The sequence below is a fragment of the Cygnus olor genome, chromosome 4 (genome assembly GCF_009769625.2).
Source record: "Cygnus olor isolate bCygOlo1 chromosome 4, bCygOlo1.pri.v2, whole genome shotgun sequence".
In the NCBI taxonomy this organism is placed as follows: Eukaryota; Metazoa; Chordata; class Aves; order Anseriformes; family Anatidae; genus Cygnus; species Cygnus olor.
In genome coordinates this window covers 23583882-23609256 of record NC_049172.1, presented here as the reverse complement: position 1 = coordinate 23609256, position 25375 = coordinate 23583882, and the positions used below count along the sequence as shown (strand labels likewise).

The 25375-nt window shown below is 37.1% G+C and overlaps 1 protein-coding gene across 2 annotated transcripts; it reads left to right on the top strand.

The window, feature by feature from the left end:
- Window positions 1–267: 267 nt before the first annotated feature.
- Window positions 268–24349, top strand: NEIL3 (nei like DNA glycosylase 3). 2 transcript variants are annotated; one of them, XM_040556339.1, is made up of 10 exons: window positions 268–423; window positions 3200–3315; window positions 8541–8675; window positions 9886–10099; window positions 11964–12038; window positions 14622–14788; window positions 17652–17821; window positions 19988–20390; window positions 22155–22329; window positions 23710–24349. In XM_040556339.1, exons 1-10 carry the CDS (start codon window positions 316–318, stop codon window positions 23884–23886), a joined length of 1740 nt encoding a protein of 579 aa, XP_040412273.1. In that variant the 5' UTR covers window positions 268–315; the 3' UTR covers window positions 23887–24349. The 2 variants fall into 2 exon arrangements, with proteins under 2 accessions (XP_040412273.1, XP_040412274.1); XM_040556340.1 differs by lacking the exon at window positions 268–423 and adding an exon at window positions 4097–4254 and having other exon boundaries at window positions 3231–3315.
- Window positions 24350–25375: the final 1026 nt, after the last annotated feature.

Below are 25375 nucleotides of genomic sequence, written 5' to 3'. Positions count from 1 at the left end.
TGGCAGACAATAAAAGGAAGCCAGTGACAACTAACTGGGTATTCAAAGCCACTACAAGTTCACGCTTAAGAGCAAAACAAATAAGAGATACCGTGTTTTCTCTGAAGGCTCTCACGACACAAAGCCTTTCGTTTAACGTTCTTAGGGCGTTTTGCTCCCATCTGGGGTCGTGATAACAGGGACTATCTCTTTTACTCTCGCCGAGGGGCTGGGACCGCTCGGTGGTAACGGCCCGGCCCAGCCCAGCAGCACCGCCCCCGAGCTGAGCGGGAGATTCGAAGGGAAGAGGCGGCGGCAGCGGGGCGTTCGGCGGCCATGGTGGAGGGCCCGTGTCTCGCCCTGTTCGCACAGCGGCTGCGGGCCCGCGTGCGCCGCGGCCAGGCCGTGCGCGGGGCGCGGGGCGGCGCTGCGCCAGCCGGGGCGGTGAGGGCCGGGTTTGGGTTTGGGTTTGGGTTTGGGAGTCCTCTGGGAGGCCGCGATCAAGCTCAGGAGCGGGGTGTGCAGAGGTTGAACGGCTGTGTGTGTGGTGTTAAGGGATTTACTTGCATGTCAATAACCATTTGGGTTTTTAGCATCATGTTAATTAGACCAGCTATTCAAATAAATAAAGGCTGTGGTATCTGCTTTCAGTACAGGCTGTGTAATTTCTCCACTGGTTTTTATCTTTTTTGCTGGCAGCATAAACTAATGCAACAGTATAAAACTCTGCTGGGGCTTTGTGAGACTTTCTGGTAGCAAGCTCATATCAATGAGCAGGTCTAGCTAGTGAGCTGTGACAATCCTGTGTCTGGTTTTGATTATGGAGGCGGTCAGGTGTTTTGGTTTTCATCTATTTATTTATTTATTTTCTCAGCTGAGTGAAATTGTGTCACTCAAGTCCTAGGTAAGTGTACTAGATATCCCCAGACAAAAAGTTAGGGACTGCCCCTCCAACACCCTTTGCGGTGTAAAAAAATTTATTAAGGATTAAGGCTGAATAAAATAATACTTAAATGAACGTAAGAAAGAATGTGGTTCAAGATACATCTGTTTAAGATATGCCATCAACAGATTGGGCCTGATAGCTTTGTATCCCTCAGGACTAAGCTTTTTAAAATTAGGGAGTTACTCTTACACTTTCATAGGAAAATTTAATGGCTTTCATTGTTTATAACTTAGTACAGCAGAAGTCAGCTCAGGGTTGACTTTATTCATCAGCAAATGACCATCACAAAGCTCTTGTGCATTTCAGATCTCAAAAGCAGCTGTTAACCGTAGCCTAAGACTAGACCACTGCTGAGGACTGTAGTATTTAAGAGCATCCACACTACAATGAGCATAAGGGCTTGCCTGATAATGAAGTGGCATGAATTTAACTTAGAATATTTTGAAAATCAGGTTTATTTTCCATTCCTGTCACTTCTTAGTCTGGTTTAGTTGAAACAAACCTGAGTGCTTAAATCCAAAAGAAACCTTGTTGCATACGGACTTCCTTTATTACTTTTATTGGAAGGAGTGAACAGTTTATGCAAGAAGGAAATTTTTGCTTTCTTATTTTTATACTGGGCAAAGTAAATGACACTGGTGTTATGCAAAAAATACTTTTATTTTTTCTCAATCACTTAATAACTGAAAAAACCCTCTGAATATAATTTCAGGGTAATAACAAAGTGGGGGATGATTTTGAAAGTAGCTTTGAAATTTCACTAATCAGTTCAAGCCTTGCTGATTTGCTGGAGTTGCTTTCATATATGCTTATGCTGCAATTAAGCATTGTTACTGAAGCTTTGGTACTTGCATCTGTCCCTTGCAGTTAGGGCTGCAATGACCATGGGTATACTGTTTGCAGGTTTCATGGGGGGCTGAAAGGGACCTTTCAGAGACCTCGAGCCGCTACTCAGAGGGACCCTGACACATTGAGAAAAATGGGCTGGCAGGAACTTGTGAAGTTCAGCATTTGTAGGACTTGCAAATTCCTCCACCTGAAACAGAATAATGCTGTGCAATGGCAGGGGCATGGGTGCTGCTCAGGTGGAAAATGGCTCAGTGGGGTTACTACTGTGCCCTTCTGGGGAAGGGAAGAGGGCCAGCTACCAGCTGGACTGTGTTAACAGTGTAGCCAGGCAGCTGAGGAGGGTGATTCTGTACCTCTGCTCAGCATCTCTGAAGTTGCATCTGGATTACTGTGTCCAGTTTTCAACTCCCCAGTACGAAAAAATGGTAATGTACTAGAGATAGGCCTAGCAGGCTGAAACGTGATGCGTTAGGAGAGGCTGATGGAACTGGGTCTTTATTGCTCTCTTTGGCTGTTTGTAAAGGAAGGTGTGGAGGCAGAGCTAGGCCATTGTCGGAAGTGGATGATAGGATGAGAGGCAACCGATACAGGCTACAACAGGAGAAATCCTGATTAGATGTTATGAAAACTTTTCTACCATGACAGTAGCCAAGCCCTGGAACAAGAGCCCGGAGAGAAGAGAAACCCCATCCCCAGAGATGCTCAGAAGTTGACTGAACCAGGCCCAGGACTGCCTGATCCAAGTCAGTCCTGCTTTGGGCAGGTGATTTGGACCAGATAACCTGTAGAGGTCTCTTATTATAATTGTAATGAAGCTTCATGTGCTATGCAAGAAAAGATCATTGCTTCAATCACACAATTGTCATCTTCTCTTCTAGTAGTGTCCTGCTTGTTGTTCATCATCTGAGATTAGACTTTCAGCTGTTAGGAAGAGAGAAGCATCTCTGTGGGCTCAGTGGAGGTTATTCTGTAATATGCAATGTGAAACTCTGAAAGCATATAAGTAGCATGGCTAGAAATTCTGGCAAGAGGTATTTGGAGAAGGATGGAGCCTTGCAAATGGCAGAAAGTTGGTACTGACAATTGTTTAATGTTCAAACTATACCCATTAGTTTATATCAGCTGGAAACTCTATTTTTGAATTCATGACTCGAAGGAAAAGGTATTAATTTAATTTAATTTAAAAAATATTAAAAAAAAAAAAAAGAAAAGAACGAGCTAAGTTACAGCCTTAGTAATAGTGACTGTATGCTTCCTTGGTAGACACTCTCATTGGTTTTGATAGACATGGTTAAGGAGAAAAAGGTTGATGTTGTCTAAATTGGAAAACTAGTTCATATAGCTACTTGCTGAATGCATACTGATGCTGGTATCAAAGTATTATAAATTCTGTTTTAATCTTTATGCATATGTACTCATTTTCAGACTGCCGTGAGTGAGGAGAGAGCCTCTGTTCATAATTTCCTAACTGGACATATTTACAGGGGTGTGGAAACATTGGGAAAGGAACTTTTTATGTATTTTGATCAGAAAGCTTTGAGGTAAGAGGCAAGAAAAATGTTTTCTATGTATTTGAACTGTTCGTTTTCATGTTTTTGTTGTTGTTATTGTTCATGCTATTGTCAGTTCCAGATATTTGGAAGTTAGTGTTATTAGTGTTGTTTAAAGACCTCCAGGGATGGTGACTCAGCCACTTCCCTGGGCAGCCCATTCCAATGCCTAACAACCCTTTCGGTAAAGAAGTTTTTCCTAATATCCAACCTGAACCTCCCCTGGCGCAACTTTAGCCCATTCCCCTCGTCCTGTCACCAGGCATGTGGGAGAATAGACCAACCCCCATCTCGCTACAGCCTCCTTTAAGGTACCTGTAGAGAGCGATAAGGTCACCCCTGAGCCTCCTCTTCTCCAGACTGAACAATCCCAGCTCCCTCAGCCGCTCCTCGTAAGACTTGTTCTCCAGACCCCTCACCAGCCCTGTTGCCCTTCTCTGGACTCTCTCGAGCACCTCAATGTCCTTCTTGTAGCGAGGGGCCCAAATGTTTCAGATAATTTACTGCTTTATTCTTAGTCTAAGATTGCATGTAGAGGTATCTGAAAAGGACAATTGTTCCTTGAAATGCTTTGTTTCAATTAGGAAACGTAATTCTATTTTTTCTAAATCTTTAAATAAGAAAACAGTCTTTTCTGCATTCAATGTAGTCATTGTCACCTAGTGACTGTTCTTGAACAAAAGTGCTGAGTCATGATTTTTCTTCATTTAAAACTGATAAGTAGTATCAACCTTAAATCACCTTAAAATTCTGTGATATAATGCTTTGCTAGTGACACTGCTGTTATAGAAGAGAGATGGAACTGAAAATGCTTGGCTGCTGGTACAACAGTTTACAGTGATTGCACACTGGATAAAGGCAGTGACGTTAGAAGTTACCAGGGATGATGTGTAGACAAACCTTTGGTGGCAGGGGGCTGCTGTTAATCAGGTATAGTGCTATATGCCTATTTCTTTTAGTGTTAGAGGAATGCAACTTAGGGACTTGCATGTATATAAGCAAAGTAAACATGTGGCTTTAATAGTAATTAATACTAAATGCTTTAGCAACTAACGCTAAAAAAGTGCAATGAAAGAAAAAAGTGATAAAAGTTGTATACCGTAGAACAAAACCAGAAGCCCCAAATCTGATATGCGATCCTGTGAAAAGTCTCTAGGAACAAAAGAGAAGTCTACAAACCATGAAAGTAGCCCAAACTCCATAGCTGTTTATATAGGAGTCTTTAATCTCTTAATAAAACTGTTGGCATAGTAGTTACCACAGTATATCAAAAGACTCTTCACTCAAAGTTAGTTCTTAAGGATATTATATATAGGTAGGTCCTCACGATTTAAGAAACGGCTGTTGTTGTATACATGGCTTCTTACTGCAATTTTAAGATGTCTATATTTCCTAGTTTTTAATTAAAACAGTGTTGGGAGGCATGGGGGGTAGGATGTAATGAAAGGGGAAATATAGGGATTTACCAAAGATGCCTGAAAGTTCAGTGCAAAAGGTTGGGATATCTCCTGGGAATTGACCTGGGCATCACCTAGCTAAATGTTAATGCAGAGAAACAAAACATCCCCAATATTTTTGTTTGAGAGATATATACCAGTGGTCTTTCCCTGGTCAACTTCCAGTAATGTAGTTTAGAAAAGAGGTTTAATATGTGAACAGACGTTTTAATAAAATACCTAAAATGCCTCAAACTTTCTGTTAACAAAAAGATACTACAAAAAAGGCTGGTCTGGGTTTCAGGAGTGGTATTTGTTTTTTAAATCGTAACTTAAAGTAAGATTAGAGATGATTGTACTAAAGATGACAGTTGACATGAATCACTAGCATAGCGTCACCCTTTCTTGTGGAACAGCAAGTTTCTAGTCTTACAAGCGCTTACCAGTGCTTATGACTGTATTACATGTATTACAAATTAATTGCATAAGCAAAGGAGTAAATTATCAAAAAGTGTTTTTTATTGTACAAACTGAATTACAGTATAAGGGGGAAAAAAGGCTATTACTCTAAGAAATGTAAGCAAGCATTTTGCATAAGTTATCTTCAAAGAGAAAGAAAAAGTGGCTAAGTTCTAGTATGGAAAATATGATCTTCTAGCCCTCAAAGTTATTAAATAATTATTAAGCTTCCTTGTCAATGCAGTAATATACCATACTTTGTGAAAAAACAGAATCATAAAATGGTTGGGGTTGGAAGGGACCTTAAACATCATCTAATTCCAACCCCCCTGCCATGAGCAGGGGCATATCCTTTGATTCTCTTTTGATAATAAATTTAAGTTTCATCAATTCATCATTTAAATTAACTCTAGAATTGTATTAAGAAATCTTTTTAGTTGCATTGATTATTTGATTGGAAATGTTGTAAAAGTTATGTACAGGAAAGGTGTCCTCTACATGGGAGACAGAAATTGCCTGTTATCTGGTAGTTAAGATGTTTGTTCTGTTGTTTTAAAAATGTATGTTGAGCATCTGAAACCAAGTAGTTGAGGGGAGTTAGAGGAAGGCTTCAGAAATTGCATCTAAGATTGTCTGTCAGGATTGTTCTGGGAGAGGAAGTAAGGAATAGGCCTTCAGAGGATGTATTCTTCGTTAAAGTAAACTCAAATATAGGACACTATTGTCATGGGGGTTACCGCTACGCAGATTGTGTGTCTGTACAGTTTCTCAACATAATAAAACCAGTTTTTCTCATCTGCTGAGATTTCCTGTGAAAACGTGGTAGTGATGCTGAAACATTTGTCAGACAAACCTAGGTAGCATATCTTGTGAAAGGTGGGGCCATGAAAGGTAATTAACTCATATAGTGCTGTTGGGTTTTCTCAAGTGGGGAATGGCTGTCTGGTGGAAGAAGGTAACTTGGTCATGAAATTGTTTTATACAGTTTGGCTACTGCTTGCCTGACTTGCAGATGAGGCTGCTTCTGAGTTATTGCCACGTTAATGGGTAGCAATTAGTCAATGAGGGAAGTCCAGGATGCTTGCAATCCACAGTGGGCAACTATTTAGGAGTACAAATAATGACTGAGGAGAAATCGGTATTTCTACTTTTTGATGCCCATTTAAACAAGGTCATCAAATCTCTGAAGAAAGTCATGTCAAGTTTTTAGGAAAAAGTAGATTTTTTTTTTCTAACTTTGCCTTGAAAGTCACTTAAAAAAGAAATAAATCAAAGCTAAAAAAAATTGTGATACTAGTGAGTTGTGCTGGAGAGGCCTGCATGAATTGCAAGGTTTGCTAAGGAAATGAAAATTATGTGAGAGAGTTTGTACTGGGCTTAGTTTCTGTAGTGTGCTATTAACATATATTTGGAGTCATAACTGATTTGGAAAAGCTTCTGAAAATTGATAATGTATCTATATTTTTGTATAACTGAAAACAGAAGAAAATGTTCGTAGGAAAGGGATCATAATTACTGACCACAAATCCCTGAAAGGAAAGACATCCACTCTCTTGACTGGGAATTACATCTTGGCACATGGAATGTGATAATGTGAATTGTCAGTGTTCTTCTTACATTCCCTTGTAATATATTGACTGTGTTGCTATTCAACTCTTTTTAGGGAAAAAATGGTTTAAGCCTTATGATATTGTGTAACACTAATTCTAAAAACTTACCTTCTTACTTTAAAACAACAGTGTTTTTTTTTTTTTTTGCTACTAGCTGTCATTTAATAATAGATCTTAAGTTTAACTAGTGTTTTTTCCTATTAGTAATTCTTTTGCCCGATTTCAGCATATCAAAGATAATGAAACACAGAGTAAAATCTTGTAAATTTCTTAATGTAAATGTGTAGCAATGATCATGAATTATTTTTCTGGTCATGAACTGACAGGTCACTATAGCAGCTAACAGTACTGACTTTTTAACATTTCTTTTAAGCAAAGTTTGGTTAATGGAACCACCAGCTATTAAGGTGAATGCTGTTTTTTTAAAAGGAACTTTCTGTAAATTTTAGTTTATTCCCATTTGGTAGCAGGATGCAAGAGTTTGGTTTAATCTTTTTTTGACTAGTTAATCTTGTGTAGTACTGTTCATGGCACTTCAGAACGGGAAGTGGCTAACAAACAAAACCAGCCGAAATATGTATATTAACTGATTTCCAAGAAGAGAGCTCTGGACACAGGTTTTTGAAAACCAAAGGAAATTAATGAATAGATACTATGAGGATGTTACATAAAGAATTGGCTTTAGACTATGCTTACTGAAATATTTCCTTAACCTGACTGTAAGAACTTAAAATGCCCATCCTTCCTGATGTGTGACAAGGAGACATTAAAAGGACATATGCTCTGATGTTCAGTTTGTTTTGTCATATGAGTAGTTTCATCTGTTAAATCTTTTTTGTAGCTACAAAATATTGCACCTTTTATGATATACAGCGTCTAATCTAAGAAGTAGAGACAGGACGTGAATGTACCAGGTAAATTTGTAATAAATGAAATTTATGGGATTACAGTCAAACTTGTCCTTTGCTCAAGTATACTAGTTCCCAGCAGAAAATAGTATAAAATGTAAGACTTCTTAAAGCATTAGTGATCTGTAAAAGAAGTCCTTGAAAGTGTCTGTTCCACTCCTTTGCCATCTGTGCATTTTTCAGTTTGCTTATTAATTTTTAATTGACCTGCAGTCTTTGCCTTGGTTGTAGGTTAAAAAAATTAAAATTAAAAGAAAAAATCAGAAAACAGCATATGGCAGATGTTAATTGCATTGTTTATGGCATTATTGGAAGTAGGTTCAATATAATGTAGTGTCGGCAGAGAAAGGACTGAAATCTTTGCTTTCACACCGGATGACTTCTGCATGATTTAGCAGTATATTGTCCGAAGCAGTCTTATTTCTTTCAGTTTCCCTGAGGACTTAAGAACCTATGGAAAGCTAGCATGTTGGATGGAAAAAAAATGCTAAGTGCAATACATCAGAAAAGTGTGTTAACAATCACTTTTGATTTTTGCATAATGAATTATGAAGACCACTTGAAAACTGCTATGTTTTGGAGTGTTTCTAATTTAGGGATGGGACAGTTCTTCTCTGGAGACTGAACACTATGCAAACAAACAATTTGTTGCCATGTTACTCTTAATGACCAGAATTTATGTACATGCTTACTGACTTTGTTAGGTCAGAATAGTTCATAAATTAAATAAATAAATAGACTAGTCTAATGCTTGGAAACATTTTTAAGATTAAATACCCATAAGAGCTCTCTTTCTTTCCAAGGATTCACTTTGGTATGAATGGTTCCATGCGCATTAATCCTGATGGAAGCAAAGACAGAAATGGTGCATTACCAGTTTTGGAGATACAGCTTACTGAAGATACTATTTGTTTTCTTGGGGTGACAACAGAATATAGGTAAAGTGAAAACTAACTCATTTAAAAAACAAACAAACAAACAAAAAAACCCGCACAGCTTGGTTTAAATGTATAACATTCTTTTAAGAATGTAGTAGAAAAATCACACAATGTTAAGTGTTTGGATGAATGCTGTCACAGATACACAGAAATAAATTAAAACATTCTAAACACACCATGTTTATTTTTATGGAAATCTAAATTTGTTGGTTTTGTACCAGAGTTTACATACAGTTAAAGTAGTTCAATACCATGGCCTCATTAGGTAGTCTTGAGACTGAGAATGAAACTTGGATTTAATTCAGTCCTCTTATCTGAATGCTGAACCCCATCACTCCTTCAATTTCCACTTAAGTCTAACTTTCTTAGTAAGAATAAGGACCTGTGACAATTACTGGTTTCAAACTTTTATGGTCCAAGGGTTGTGTTTTATTTTTTTCTTCTTGAAAGTAAGTTGATATAGTTTTACTAATTAACATGATGTAGATGCATTTGTCCATCAGCACGTACTTTCTGCTGCTACTAAAAATAACATAGCAAGCTTGATTTTTAAAGCATTTAGACTCCTGGGTGAAAAGGGACATGTAAATTCAAGTAATATATATACATATATATATATATATATATATATAAAACTTGAATTATATATTATAATTATAATATATAATTATATATTGAATTATATATATATATATATATATATATATATATATATGTAAATTTAATATTATGAAACTTATAAGCCTTTGCCACTGTTTGTTCTTCAGTTTGATTGTATTTAACCTGATAAAATCAGGGTTTAAGGAATTATATCTTTAATTGTCATGTTGAAACTATTGAACCCATGTAGCCATACAGTTCATTATGTTTGATGTCCAAACACATGATTCCAATGTTGGAAGTAGTTTTAAAGCAAGGACCTTACAACTAGTTTCTGAGCTAATATGAAGAAAATAGGAATGATTTCTTGTATATCGCTTGCAAGTTCTGTGCATGTATCATTGAGCTGCTTTGTGAGGGAGGGTTTAATATCATTTCTGTGCCTCTTCCTGTGACTGGTATTTTCACATTTTGTGTTATCTGTGTATACTATTCTATTATACTTTCATATGTTGTTTTAAAAACTGTACTGATATGTTAGCATACAACTAAAATAAATGAATATATATATATATATATATATATATAAAAGTTTATTTTTCTCTTCCAGAAATGCAGCAGAGAGTGAGCAGAAAGTGAGAATGATGGAAAGCTTGGATGTCTGCTCTCCAAAGTTTAGCTTCTTAAGAGCAGAAAGTGAGATTAAGCAGCAGAAAACCCGCATGTTGTGTGATGTGTTACTGGATCAAACAGTATTACCTGGAGTGGGAAATATCATAAAAAATGAAGCACTATTTGACAGTGGTCTTCATCCAGCTGTTAAAGTAGGTGGACTGTACCAAGATTGTTCTTAATGACACCCAAGTGTTAGGAATGTAAATACACATTTATATAATGTTTTGTCATCTTCCTCTGTTTTCTCACCTATCATTTCTTAAGTTATTCCAAGGCACTGAAATTCCAGTTTTATCATTATAACTGGAGATACTTGTCATGTCTTTCCTTCGAACCTGTTGCAGTTGCTCCTGTCTCCTAAGTTGGACATACTTGTTGAGGCCATGCCTTCAGTCCTACAGCTTGAAACTTCTTTTCTAGGGAGTTCATTTAACTTTCAAATCCTGACCTTGTCTGGCATCATGTTGTGCTGCCTTTCAATTGACAGCCCATAAATAAAGTGAAGAATGCTCAGGTTTACTTTGCTCGGTTACTACTCAAAATAGTATGTGATATAGTTGTTTGTCTCCTCCACTTACTTTACTGCTAGCTGGCATAGTGTGCTTTTCTGCCATTGTTTACCATACTTTTTTGGTAAAAATCCTCAAACATGCATGTTGAAAACAAGTCTGATGTTAGCAAAACAGACTGAGATTATATAGAATGTAAAGGAAAGCAGGTGAAAATAGTGAGAGTTTTGTTATATGTAATATTTCCGAAAGTTCTTCATAGGATCAGTCTGGATTTTATTCTTTCCTAGAGCTGTATGATGACATCCATGGATATGATGACTATCCATTTGAAGTGAGTGGATATTCATCTAGGTCTGAGGAGGCTCATTGGTGCATTCTCAGCTGTTTATAAGTTCTGATATTTAAGTATTCCTATAAATATGAGTCTTGGGTCTTGATTTCTCAAATCAAGATGTTACTCAAAAATTGCATAGATTCTACATTTGATTCATCTGAATTAAAATTTTATGTCAATAGGAGCTGCAGCTTACTTGTGTACCCAATAATCAAAGTAAGAATAACAAGATGGGAATCTCACTTTTGTTGTTGAACGTATTAATTAAAACAAGAAATGAACCATGGAACTGTCCTCCTTAACCTTATTGATGCTTGGTTTCTGTGGAATATGAATGCAAGTTCTACTGAAACTATGGAGGCATCTGTTAATTAAGTTTCTCTAGCGTATCTTGTTTCCAACCCGTTTTTAATGACATCTGGAAGGTTATCTAGTCCAGTGTCTGTCTTAAAGCATGACCAACTTCTGAGGTAAATCAGATTGCTTAGGGTCTTATCCAGAAGAGTTTAAAAGTAAAAATAGAAATGCATCAGGTGACATTTCAAAGACCCTCTGGGCAAACTGTTTCAGTGCTTAATTCATCCCTAGATACTAATCAAAGTGCATTAGTATGTATCTGCAATTTGAGATGGCACAGGAAATTAAAATATGACTTAAAATTGGAGTTCATAACAGAAATGTGGTTGATACATCTCTTTAACTGTGATGCCTCTGTCTCCAGCGTTCTTCCTGAAGATCTCTCACAAGGAAGAGTTTCTGATGATAGGTAGGTTTTATAAAATCCACAGGGAAATTAAAAGGTAATTAAGAGTGTTTAACTCCATATGATTCCTGTGATCAGGAACTATTAGGTCAATAAAAGATCAACCACTGAAATTTTTAGTCAATGTTTTGCATGGTTGAGGCAAAGTACATTGTTTGCTATTCACAGAATGAGTTTATATAGTGTAGAATGTGACTAATATTTTACTGATTTTTTTTTAATGTATATATATATGCAAATTATATAAATTATGTATATATAAAATACGAAGTCAAAGAACTCATCATAATAGGATGCAATGCAATTCCACATCAACTGAAGGTGTTTGGAGTGCCTGGTGTTATACATCTTTCTACTGTTGTCACTTAACAATATTGTGAAAATCATGCATGTCTTATTTACAGGTTTGCCAACTGACAGATGAGCAGATACATCACTTGGTGAAAATGACACGTGACTTTACTCTGCTTTTTTATAAGGTATGGACACCCATTCCTGAGAAACCTCCAAAACTTGACTCCAGCATGTCAACTGTATTTGATCCTCTAGTGGAAACTAAAAAGATGCAACAAGACAAGTGTTTCAGTGAATAGGAGTCTTGTTTTAAATGTTCTTTTAATTGCAGATTGTCAAATGATGAAAGGTAGAGTCTCTAGACTGTAAGAATGTGCAGAATGTTGGCCCAGTTGCAGCAAGAAGACATACGTGTTGCCAGAGGGCCAGTTCAGCACAGTTTTGCTTTACATGGGCTGTAACGTTACTCTGAGCGTGTCAGAATTCATGCAGGTTAAGCATATGCTTATAAGGTGAGATAAGGTCACTCTTCAAACTGGGAGCTAGAGGTCATCCCAGGGAAGTATGAAGATAATTCAGTTTATGCAGCTTTTATGAAACTTGAAAGTATATCTATTTGAGTAAATAGGTTGTGAATTCTAACTTTTTTTTTTCCTCTAACTGAAGCAACCTTTTTGGCTGCTGAAGTGAAATAAACTCAAGGTTTTCCCTACTGCCATAACTCTTCAACAGGATTTCATTTCTTCCCCTGTAAACCCTATAATTTCTGGTTGCTCTTTATCTTTCCAAAAGAGAAAGAGAGAAGTGGACCTAATTCTTGCATGTATTTTTTTTGTTTCTTTTTGTTTCTTTTTTTTTTCTTTAAGCTGCATGCAGAGAAATGAACAACAACTGTGTAATGATTGTTTCTCATATTTTTCATGAAAGGCAAGGAGCTAGTGTTGGCAGAAACTTGTTTTTTTTGGTAGGCTACGAGGAAAGCACTTAACATCTTAACATCTAATACAGTCTTTCACAGAGGTTAAAAATGTAGTTTGTTTAATAGCCTACCTAAATTTCTGCTTTCCCCCAACACACTGAAGAGTAGTGTTTAGTCTGTTGGCTAGGGAAATCTTTTCATTTTCCATTCTTGACTGGTAAAGAGATAAGCAAACAGGTTGGCATCTACTTATAATACTAGAAGACTTGAATGTGTCACAGGATTTTAGACTGACAATAAACAAACAATTTGAACTTCTTGTAGCTCAGTTAACCTATCTTGTAATTTCATAACCTGTACCTACTACTATTCACCAGTCAAGTGCTTTTAAAGGATGAGATAATCCCCCAAAGCCTCTTAAAGATAAAAGCATAATGAAAACAGGTTAATAAGAATAGCAGTGCTTGATCATTTTTTGTATAATGTTCTTATACTGTAATTGTTGTAGTAATCATACCATGTTATTATATGTAGTGTTAACACCTTACAGGTAAAAAGATCTTGGGATCTTGTTTTTGTAATAAGCTGTTGCTTATGCCTATTTTTCAAATAACAAATGGGATGAAACTACTAATAAGAAACTAACGTAAATGTTAAGGAGAAATCTACAAAAAAGCAAACTGCTTGTGAATATTCATGCCATACATCCGTAATTCCTTCTGATTGAATTACTGGATTGCATAGTCAAAAGCAGAAGCAGTTCTCGTTCACTGAGGCTGATCAGTATGGGTACAGCAGAAGCAAATATGCTGTGCTCAGACATCTGTATTTTGAGGAAACTCCAAGAGTCTTTGTCTTATGGAGGGAGAGATACTGAACCCTGCCAGAGCTGGGCTGGTGTTGTTAGTCCAGCTGTGGTTGTGTTTGAGCTGTGCTTGAGAATGTGCAGTTGTGGTGCAAAAACTCATGTGGCTCTGCAGAGCCGGCTGCAGCTCTGCTGGGCTGCTGTTTTTTTTTTATTGTTGTTGTTTGTTTTTCTGCCAGTTTTAGCAGGAATATGTCTATGCTTACTCCACATGAATTGTCTCCTCAAAATGTGCCTGCTCGTCAGCCCTCTGGGAGCTCATTAGGTCATTGCCCTTTGGTCTTGTACTATACTGACTTTAATATGACTTTCTGCCAGATTCAGAGGCACTTGCCATAGTACCAAGCAGCTTTTCACCAGCGGTTTTGGTCACCAGTGTGACCAGCGCCAAGATGAAGCTGAGCACCTTTACTGGGCTCAAGCCGATTCCTGCAGAATCTCTGGAATACTTCTGCGTTGCACAGTTCTTCAGGTCAATCTGCCTTCCCAAAATCTAGATTGTAGTATCAACAGGACTGAGTTGGCTCTGTGGTAGGGATATTTTTGTTTCTTTTGTTTTTGTTTTTCTGTGCTGCATTGATTGGAGCTCATGAGCTCTCCAAAAACACTCCCACAGGTGCCTGGTCAAAGAAGACTGGTGCTGAGTCAGATTTAGCTGATCCATCTGAATTCAAGGGAACCCTAGCATATAACTGCCTATGCCATGCTACTATATTTTTTGTGATTTTTTTTTTCTGTCTATTATTCCAACATGTGGAAAATTCCAGATCCTGTTATGCCAGATTTAATGTCAATTATTTCCATAAAAGATGAGATACAGGCAATCGCTGTTATGAGCTTGCCTTCAATATTTTTGTTCAGTCATTAAGCGATTGGTTTACATAGGTGCTTTTTTATTATTATTTTAGTTTCAGATGAACTGTAGAAAGGCTGACATAATTTATGTTGGGTCTGTAACTTGGGTTTTAAATGTTCCATTTTCAGTGCCGCAAAACTGGATCTCCACTCTACAAACACTACAAAGTATACAGGTGCCGAAGTTGCGGTCAGTGCAATGGGAAAATCACTGTGTGTCGTTTAGGAGAGAACAACAGGATGACTTACTTCTGCTCTCGATGTCAAAAGGCTGATCCCCAGCTTGTCAATGTTAGGTATGAGGTAACTTTATAACACTTAAGCATTGATGCCTCAAAGTGCTGTTATGGTAACAGTGGATAGCAAATAAAATGGATGCATGCAAACCAATGTCCATTTTATATCTAAATTCACTTGTGTTTATGAAAGAAAAATGTTTTGGCCACTGTTATTTTTAAATGGTTAAATCCTTGATTAGAATACTTCTTTCAAAAGCCCCTTCTCTTATGAACTAGCTGGTGCTCTAATCAAATATGGAGATCATAAAAACAACTCAGAGTACTCAGAATTACTCACTGCTTCTGGAGAAATTGCCCCCTGTTATTGCTGTTATAATAGGCTTGGATATTTACACATAAAAGAGTTGAATGGCTTAAGGAAGGTAGGAATTTTTGTGTCCCTTCCTTTTCATAGGAAGGCCTCTTCAGTCCAGGAATATCTAGACAACTGTGCATCAATGCAGTTTTTTTTCTGGCTGTAGAGTTACACTGAGGAAAACTAAAAAAGTAAATTCAGAGTGCAGCAAATACTGTAGAGCGTAGGACTTTTCTTCCTCCTTATCAGTTTTGGAAAGCTTTTACTACAGGTTTGCCAGAGAGACTTTCAGCTCCACATAAATTGTGCTAGCAGCAGCCTTCTTCCTTTTATTTTAGAACAGCACAAAATGTATTTGATGTCACGGAGGGGCAAAAGGTAAAAGTTTCAAAAGCACCTTGATTGAAGACTCTTCCACACCTAAGTTGTTCTTGAAAATGTTCATCTGAGGCCTCAGAATCTTGCCTGATCTCTGATGAGAGGCACTGATCTCTGATGAGAGGCACTACTTCAGTTTAAAAACTGTCTTCATTAGTGTGTGTGTGTGTGTATGTATATATTTAGATAAGATTTACAGAACACACAAAACTCTCTCTCTGCCACCCCCACTCTCAGTCTTCTTTCAAGATTCAGATGGTTGATGGGATTTTGCTTAGAACTTAAAAATCATCTCTCAGTACAGATCAAACATTCAAAATTCCAGCTTGGAAGATAAATATTTCACATGCTGATAACCCCAATCTGCTGTCTTTTCTGAAAGTTTTAATGAGAAATCTTTTTGCAGAATGGTAGGAAGGTGGCAATGTTCCATTGAGTCAGATAACTAGAAAATGATGCAGGGGAAAAAATATCTTTTTCTCTCCATATTAGAACAAGTAGGGGTTTTCTGAAAACAAACAAACCATGGTGTACTTCAATCATAGATGTGGTAATGGTAGCTGTAAAATGAAAGATGTTTCTAATGCTGTCCTCATCCTAATGGTCAGATCACTGTTCTACTGCTCTGTTTTCTATTATGCAGTAACTATTACCACATAAAAGTACATTTAGCTTTCAGGTGGCTTATCTGCCATTCCAAGCTTTTCACCTTTGAAGGCTAAAAGGAGGCCCTGAGATCAAACTGACTTGCTACAGTTCATAAACAGTAGAATTTAACTCAGTTGTTCCTGGGTCAAGTCCAGTAGCTTTATGATTTTGCTCAACTGAGAAAAATGAAGAAAGCACCCATTATAAGCTACTTCATCAAATTCAAATGTACCTTGAATATTTAAAATACACTGTTTTCCTATATTTCATTAAACCCAAAAAGGAGGAATGAGAATTATACTGCAAAAAAAGACATACTGAATATATTCAGTCTGGTAATGCATTTTTGATAGCTGAGTAGTAGAAATGATTTAATTATGTAAAATATCCAGTTTTAATACTTCCAGTTCAGCTGTTTTGTTATCTAGCCCCCCAGTATTTTGCTGAATGGTACTGTGTCTATTCTAACTTGACAGCACAGTATCTCTGGTATGTTAACAGTTTTTATTAGCCTCCATATCTTTCCTGTTGTGGAAGAACTGTGTTAGATAGCAGATATCTATACCGTTGAGCAAAACATACCATAGAAATCTGGCCTGTTAAGGAGAGTGATGATTACAGAATAAATGGTAAGTCTAAGGAATGTCACAATTCACATAAATGTTACTGAACTGATAAGCTCATGTTATATTTAACATGCTAACAACGTTTGAATAGTATGACAAAATTAGTCCTTGGTAGCATGCAGTGACTGTGAAAGAGTAACTATGACTCTAAATAAATGTACCAACAGAGGGGTTTACAGGAAATTTACAGGAAAATAACTACAGATCAAGTTTATAGAAGTATTTGCAGTACAACTTTAGCTCATCAATTAAAGCAAGGATGTTTGTGAACTCTGATGAGAAGAAAAGAGCACAAAAAAGACAGAAAATTCTTAAATTTGAACAGGCTCCTAAGTGTTTAAAAAAGTAAATCACAAAATGGTGTCACAAAAGAAAGACTTTCTAACTTTAAGGTTTTCAATTTTGTTGACTGTTAACAATAACAAAGTGCCCTAACGGGTGCCATTTAAGCAAGAGCCAAAATGTTTGTTAGATAGTGTGGCTGTCTGTAGTTCAGCTTCTGAACAGTTCTCATTCAGTAACGTATTTGTTAGTAAGCATTCTGTACAAGGGATGGTGGGAGTGTACTGAAACAGTTGTCCTTTTTTGCCAAATTCTTGCTGCCCTACTTGAAAATGGTAAGGAATTTGAGAGAGGCTGGACATTGTGCTGTAGTGTATCAGTTCATTACTAACCTTCTGTCCATATCAGATTGAATATTTTTATTTGTATTACTTCTACAGCATTGGAAAGATTTGCCCTTTAGGTAAAGAAAAAATCAAACACTTATCATGACATGCTGTCCAAGCTATGATAGGCAGGTATAACACTGTACTACTCATTCTCTAGCCCCATGCTTTCCTGCACATAGTGGTGTTAGGTAATTTGTAGAGGAAACGTCACAAAGGACTAACATCATTCTTCTGTTTCACAGCAAACTGCCAGCTAGAAATAGCCTAATTGGCTGGGCGTATGGCAGGGGGTCATGTTCTAATGAACACGTAGCTCAGAAATGTGAAGAAGAGTGGACGTGTATGTGCTGTACCCTAATAAACAAGCCTTCTGCTGAAGTTTGTGATGCCTGTTTGACTTCAAGGCCTGAAGGTATTGAAAGGTTGTCTGGAGCCTGTACTGGGGAGTGGGGAGAAAGGAGGGTTGTGGGTTTGGTGCAGATTTTCGAACTACAGAACAGTAGAAGTGCCTTGGTGTGAATTGTATTTGTGTAACTTGAGCTAACTTAAAGTCAGATTTGGCAAAAATCTTACACAGAAAATCATGGAAACTGTCTTGTCTTCAACCCTGAAAGCGTCTTGCCTTCCAGCTTTGTATGCAGGTGGCGATTCTATAGACAAGCCTCCAGGGTAATCCTTTGTTATTGCTGGGGCAAGGAGTGAGACAAAATACCACGCTTTAAACTCTTATTAAAATCATTAGAAGTTGGCAGTAGATGTCTGACAGAGAAATCATCAGGGGGCAGAAAAGTAATTATCATTCTTCCATGTGAACAAAAACAGTAGGGGATTATATATGTTGGTACCCTTTCCAAAGGAATGTTTGGGTTCTCAGGGGCTATTTTTTTTTTCCTCTGAGTACAGAGTAAAGATGATTCTGGGCTTAACTGCATTTATTGTTTATACCATGGAGCTTTAGTGCTACTCTCTAGACCTGTGGGTGAGCAGAAGCAGCTGTGAATGAGACCTAGAAAGGGACATGAGGATGGAATGAGTAACATGCCAACTTCTGTCCAGATTTCTATATGGGAATTTAGGTACTAAGAAGGGATAAGAGGGGTAACGGACAGACTTTCCACCTGTTTTCTGTCTGAAGAGGAGCTCTGTATTCTTTCACTTCAAGTATGTGCTATTACTGCAAGTAGGTCTGAATTTTGAAGATCTGTTGGATTTAGTGTAATACAGTTACAACAATTCCTTTTTTATTATTTATTTAGTAACTTATTTTTGCATTGCAGGAGTGGTATTTGAGACTTTTTAACATAGTTTTTCTTACCTCTCTTTTCAGACGTTGAGATTTTTCTACCTTTAATTTTTTTGGCTTTTCTGTTGTTTCTAAAATTAGTTATTGTCAGTAGAAATGTCTGAATTTGAGGACAGAATTTGTGGTATGTAAAGTTTGCTGTTGGCTGTCCAGCCAAAATAATTCATTCTGTTGACAAAGATAACTATTTACCATTACATCTCAATTTCTTTGATCCTTTTCTAAGTACAAGGCCAAACTCCTTTCTTAAACAGTCTGATTCACTGAAACCAATATGTTTCATTGTGTGCAGCAGTGGCAAAATAAAAAACATCTGGGGACAGGTAGTATTCACAGTAAATTCTAGGGATTATTACTTTGTTTCTGAATGAGAATGCCTTTGGTACTAGAGAGTGTGCCACCGTGTATACCTTATCTACCCATTTTTCTTCTGGTTAATTCCCTCTTGTTTGCGTGGATGGAGGGAAGACGTACAGAGATGCTCCCTGGAGATGGTAGAAAAGAAAGTAGTCTATTCTTGAACACTGTGGCTTCACAGTTACTTAAAAAAGATTCCACACAGGAACTCCATGTTTTTCTTTTCACCCTTTTTGAGGAAAGATTACAGTAATATATTAATCCTAGTTTGTTTGATGATGATTGCCCATGGTGCAGGCTTCTGATTCAATGAAGAAACTTACTGTTCAGGTCAGGAAACAAATGCAAAATATATGTCTGAACTTCTTGCTTCTGAAGCCTCTTACAATGAGGGATCAAGAAGTTTGAATCTGCATTGTGTTTGGAAAGGATAGGAACTGTGAAAGCAGTAGAAAACCAAACAAATTAATATTCCTTTTATCTCAATTGTAAAACAACACTTAAAAAGGGATGATGTATTGATGTTAGAGCTACCATACTCTGCAATCTCCCACTGGAATTATATGGGTTTATTTTGAAAAATCTAAATATTTTAATTGCAGTTTCTGTGCTAAATTCCACTTTGTATAGTTAATTGTCTCATAGCTTTCATGTACAGATTACTCTTCACTTCTGATCCTATTCAGACAATAGCAATGTTATCTTGAAGCGTATGTTGTACATGACTCCAAAAGTACATGAGCTTTTGTATTGAAAGAAATTTGGTTCTACAGCTAATCTATGACAGGTTTTGAGATCTTTCAAGATGGCATAGTAAATTTACTCTTTCATTCCCCATATGAGTTATAAGTACAGGTAATAAATACAATTTATTATTCTACACAGATGGCTTATAACTAGTAACTTATTTTTCTCTAGTCCTAAAGAGACAGAACGCTGGAGATTCTGCAGCCTTTAACATAAACCTCATGAAGTACCCTTGTAATGAATTTGGAAAACCAAGCACAGAAATAAAGATCAATAGGAGAGCTGCATTTGGAACTACAACTCTTGTCTTAACAGATCTTGGTAACAAAGTAGTTTTGAAAAATGATAACCAAATATCTGATGGATGCTCTGAGTGTGCTGGTCCAAAAAGCAATTGTGATCAGATCCACAATAATGTCTACCAGTCAGGAAGAAGCATGGACAAACACAGCTCAACAAATGTAACTGCTGTGGCTTCACCTTCCTATCAGGAACCATTCTCTCTGAAACCCATAAAGAAAAAGCAGAAAACTCATCATGTACCTTCTGTTCACCAATATGACGTAGCAAGTGGGTAGGTATTCTAAAATGTGAACAAGTCTTTTTATAATCCCATAAACTATCTCTATCCCTGAAGATGAATGGAACATTGTGTTGTAAGGTTCACACACTGTGGTCTTTGGATTTCTGCCAGAGGTAACTTACTCATGAGTAACTAAAACTACTATGATTTCAAAAGCACTGAAAGACCTAGGCTGTTGTTGAAGTCCTGGTTTTGGCATCTGGCCAGTACTGCTGTTAATTAAAGAGTTCATAGTTCAGATATTCCCATGGAACAAAATAGTTTAGCTCTAATAGGTAAACTAGTACAGTTCTATCCAAGGAGTTGTGCAGTCGCTGCTTGCCTTAGCACTGTAGTTGCTGTTTGTTTGGAGAGGTCTTGAAGTCCTTGTGAAAGATGACAAATATGTAAACTGATATCCCTTTCTAAAGTACTTATTAGACAGCTGATTATCCTTTCCGTCTTGATTGTTAACTTGTTTCCCGTGTCTAAAGACAAGAATCTTTTTGCTTTCATTATTTGCAAAAACAATTATACCCAGTATGTTTGTTAATTGCAACCTAAAATGAAACGGGTCTATGATGGAAAGGAAGACTACTAAAATGTGTAAGCTATCTAAAAGTTAAGTTAGAGGCACTGAAGATGAATTTGCTATCTCATTTAAAATGTGTGAATTCTCATACCATAAGGAAAGTAAGTGAATGATATATTCTAACTAAAGCTATTTGTCAGCTAGCAATTTTCAACGTTTTTCCATGATACAAGCTTCTGTTCAAGGTAGCTTGATGAACCTCCCATCTCTTTTTTTTTAATGTTCCTCCCCATCCTATATATATAATTACTTCAACGCTTCACCCATCCCAAAATTTTAGCTACACAGCCCTATTCAGGCACATTCTCACATTTCTCTTAACTAGGGAACCCATTAGGATTGTCAAGGAAAACTTGGGCAGACATACACAGCTGCAATGGGAGTAAAAGGTAGATGTCACTTGTGGTTGTAAATAATGCAGGGTGAATGTGAAAGATATTCATGTTATGCTACAAAATTATTGGTCATGTGTCTGTTCTGAAATACAGAAGTTATTTCTTGCATTGTTGAGGCACCAGTTTTGAAACAGGATCTTGCTAGCTAGCAAAGTTAGGGTGTATGAATATATGTTCTCCTTGCTGCCTCAGTAGAGGACTAGAGAGGATGTAGGTGAGATAAATGAGAATAAGAGGGAGTGCAAAGAAGAAATTAGACATCATCAATCACAATAACAGGTGATAACTAGTTCCTACCAGTCACCAACTTAAACATTAAAAAAAAATTATACTGGAAAATGGTTTTTTAAGGGGTGGGGATCCATGTTTTAATGAGGTATTAGACAAAAACTTTGATGTTCACAGGACTGTAGTCTTCCAGACATAGCGAACATACAATTTCTAAGTTGAAGCTTAACAAGAATGAAAAGAATTAATTAGTTGTTTGTTTTCCCTGTGATTTCATCACTGCTTTTCTGCTCCATAAATATATTAGACACATTTATGGAGTATAATCTTCTTTTTCATGTTACCATTTTTAAATAAAGCCTTGTATATTGCATTCAGATAATCTCTATCTCAATCGTGATGAAGGAAGAAACTTGATCCCATTCAGAGAACAGTATTCCACCCCCTCAGCAGGATTACTTCCTGTCAGAATATGATTTGGAGCACGGAAGTAACTTTTTAGTAAAGAGGGTAGGAAAATTCTGCATTATTCACAAGTTATATTGTAATCTGTCATTACAGCAAACCTCAAGTTAATACAACAGATGATAATTGTATGATAAGGATGGGCTATCCTCATTGCAGTAAACACAGCCGCCTCTGCAGCCTCAAAGTTGTGAGAAAGGATGGAGAAAACAAAGGCAGGCAGTTTTACACCTGTCCTCTACCCATGGAAACTCGGTGTGACTATTTTCAAGTAAGTATAAGACTTCAGGACCTGTATTCTATTAAGTAAGCTTGCTCACTGTTTTTTGCTTAATTCAAACACTTGTTCATGCAGCCAGCTCAACCTAATAATTCGTACTTGCGAACAGATATGATCCATTGAAAGCTTGAGGTCGTTGTAAATAGTTCTGCACACTGAATTGAAACTAAGAGCATAATCATAGTTTTATTTCAATTACTCCTCTTACAGCTGTGGAGGTACCTGTTTGTGCAAATATTCTTAATCTGCTTCAATGTGATGTGAGACAGATTCATAGTAGAAATGGTGGTACTCGTAAAACTCATTTAGTTCAGTATCTTGCTTGAAGTAAGACTGATGCAAACTCTAGATCTGGACATCAGCCATGTCTCTGTCTAGCCAAAATCTTGAAAGCCTCTATAGATACACATGCTATATTCTGTCTGGACAACTGTTTCCACCATTGCACAGTCATAGCTTCAAGTGGTAGCCACAGCTCCTTGCTGTGAATGTGTGTAACTGGATGGTAGAATCATAGAATGGTTTGGGTTGGAAGGGACCTTAAAGATCACCCAGTTCTGACCCCCCTGCCATGGGCAGGGATGCCTCCCATTAGAGCAGGTTGCTCAAAGCCCCATCCAGCCTGGCCTTGAACACTTCCAGGGATGGGGCATCCACAGCTTCTCTGGGCAACTTTTTCCAGTGCCTCACTACCCTCAAAGTAAAGAATGTTCTCCTTATATCTAAATTAAAACTACCCTCTTTTGTTTTAAAGCCATTGCCCCTTGTCCTGTCACTACACTCCCTGACAAGGAGTCCCTTCTCCAGCTTTTCTGTAGGCCCCCTTTAGGTACTGGAAGGATGCTATAAAGTCTCCCCCAAGCCTTCTCTTCTCCAGGCTGAACAACACCAACTCCCTCAGCCTGTCTTCATAGGAGAGGTGCTCCAGCCCCTTGATCATCCTCGTGTTCCTCCTCTGGACTTGTTCTAATACTTCCATGTCCTTGTGCTGGGGGTCCCAGAGCTGAATGCAGTACTCCACATGGGGTCTCACAAGAGACCTGCCAACAGGTAGATAACAGATGAATTCAAGGCAGTAATGACTATCATGCCGTAATTTGAAGAAAACTCTGCATTAACATTAAGTAAACTTAGAAAGCTTGTTACAATATTTAACAGCAGTTAAAATGCATGCAATTACACTTAATATTGAAAAAAAAAACACAAAAAAACTAAAATCACTGATCACAGAAGAGATCAAACTATATTAAGTACCAGGAGTTTTTGCTAAGGCCTCCCCTGTAGATCTCTCTCCATTGCTAATTTTAAAATACAAAACTCACAGCCATTCCATACACTATAACTGTGTCTAAAAACTGTTTCTTTTTGCAGTGGGCAGACCTGCATTTTCCCCTTTGTAACCATGGCAAGCGCTGTGTTGTGAAGACAGTGCTGAAGATTGGTCCCAATAATGGAAAGAACTTTTTTGTTTGCCCTTTTGGGAAGGAAAAACAATGCAGCTTTTTCCAGTGGGCAAAAAATGAGTCAGCTATGCAGGTTATTCCTTGATGCTGATGTTTTAGTTACCAGTTCCTCAGGATGTCTTAAGTGTGTACAGCTTTCCTAACCATTTCTGTTTTGTTGTTAGTTTTGTTTGGTTTTCCCTGTTCATGGGTTAATTACTAAAAACAGCTCCCATAACAGCATGTAACAGTTAAAAAAAAAAAAAAAAAACAGATTGGGAAAGAGCAATTGTAAACAGTTAATTTTAAAATTTAAATAAAATTAAACACTGCTTGTATGTTACATACTATTTTGGAATAAATATCTTGCAATATATTGTGACATACTGTGTTATATTTCCAGTCAAATAATTGAACTGTTCTCTTCTTTCATACAAATGTCACTGCATTGTCAGCACTGCGAACTTCCAAGTGTATGGAATGGGTAACTTAAAATAAATTCATATTTTAAATTGGTAAATTTTTTATAAATGTAAACGTGTATTTAATAAGTCAATAAAATTTACTACTTTAATACAGTTTCATGCTTCACTTCCTCAGAGCTCAAAATGAAACAGCAACTGACTGTACACTTCAAATTTTACTGTAGTTGAACTTGACCTTGCTGGATGTGGAAAACAGACAAAAACTGCCCCACAATTAGTAATATGACTCCACAGATTTCTTACTTACACATTTTGCCATAACATTTGATTCTGGCTGCTATTATTTTTTTTTTCCCTAATCCATATAAAATGTGTAATAAAGCCATATCCCTTAGGTGGTTAAAACTCATTTTACAGTTGCTTATCTTACCACTCCTTGATGAAGTAAGGGGAACAGTAAACAATATACTAAATTGTGAAATAAAGTGGAAACAATTCTTCAGTTCTTTGGAGCGTGGCTGTAGATAGCAAGGAAAATAAAACTATAATGAAGATATAGCCATAGCCTCATCCATTATTGTTTCCTTTGAAAAACAGTTGTCATTTTCTGGAAAGTAGTCTGAGATGGAACAAATCTAAAAATTTCTTGTAAATGGTCCACCAGTCTATGTAAATACTTCAGAATTCATTGCATAATTTGACAACTGATTGCTTTTTTTCCTTTTTTTGGGGAGGGGGAAGGAGAGCATAAGGGAAGAAGGTACTGACTTAGAAGCACCTTAAAGAGTATTCAGTTTTCTTAAATTGGACTGAAGTTCCACAACTTTCTTAAATCTTCAGTGTCACGATGCAAGTGAAACCAGTTAATTTGTGTCTTAGCCAACAAATTCAGAGGCAGGTTTCTTCTTCCCCTCTTAGGTAGCCTGTTACACATTTCAAATATTAAATCTTATGTGAAGGTAATCTTTCTAATCAGACAGTAGAAAGTATAATCCTTATGTTGTTTGATGCATTATTTGCATGTCTTTCATGAAGCCTGTTATTTAAAGTGGGGTACAGAACTCTACCTGAGAACAAAACAAGCTACTTCACATGGTGAAGACTGAATTATTGCTGTCTTTGTATATGATACTTGTTTTTACAATGGTATGTCACTATTAGCTTAGCTTA

Bases quoted from the DNA above. Each gene is read 5' to 3' on its own strand.
- NEIL3 (XM_040556339.1), top strand. From the start codon at position 316: ATGGTGGAGGGCCCGTGTCTCGCCCTGTTCGCACAGCGGCTGCGGGCC. The intron at 17,822-19,987 runs GTATTGAAAGGT...ATTTTTCTCTAG, and splicing joins TTTGACTTCAAGGCCTGAAG to TCCTAAAGAGACAGAACGCT. The intron at 20,391-22,154 runs GTAGGTATTCTA...CTGTCATTACAG, and splicing joins CAATATGACGTAGCAAGTGG to CAAACCTCAAGTTAATACAA.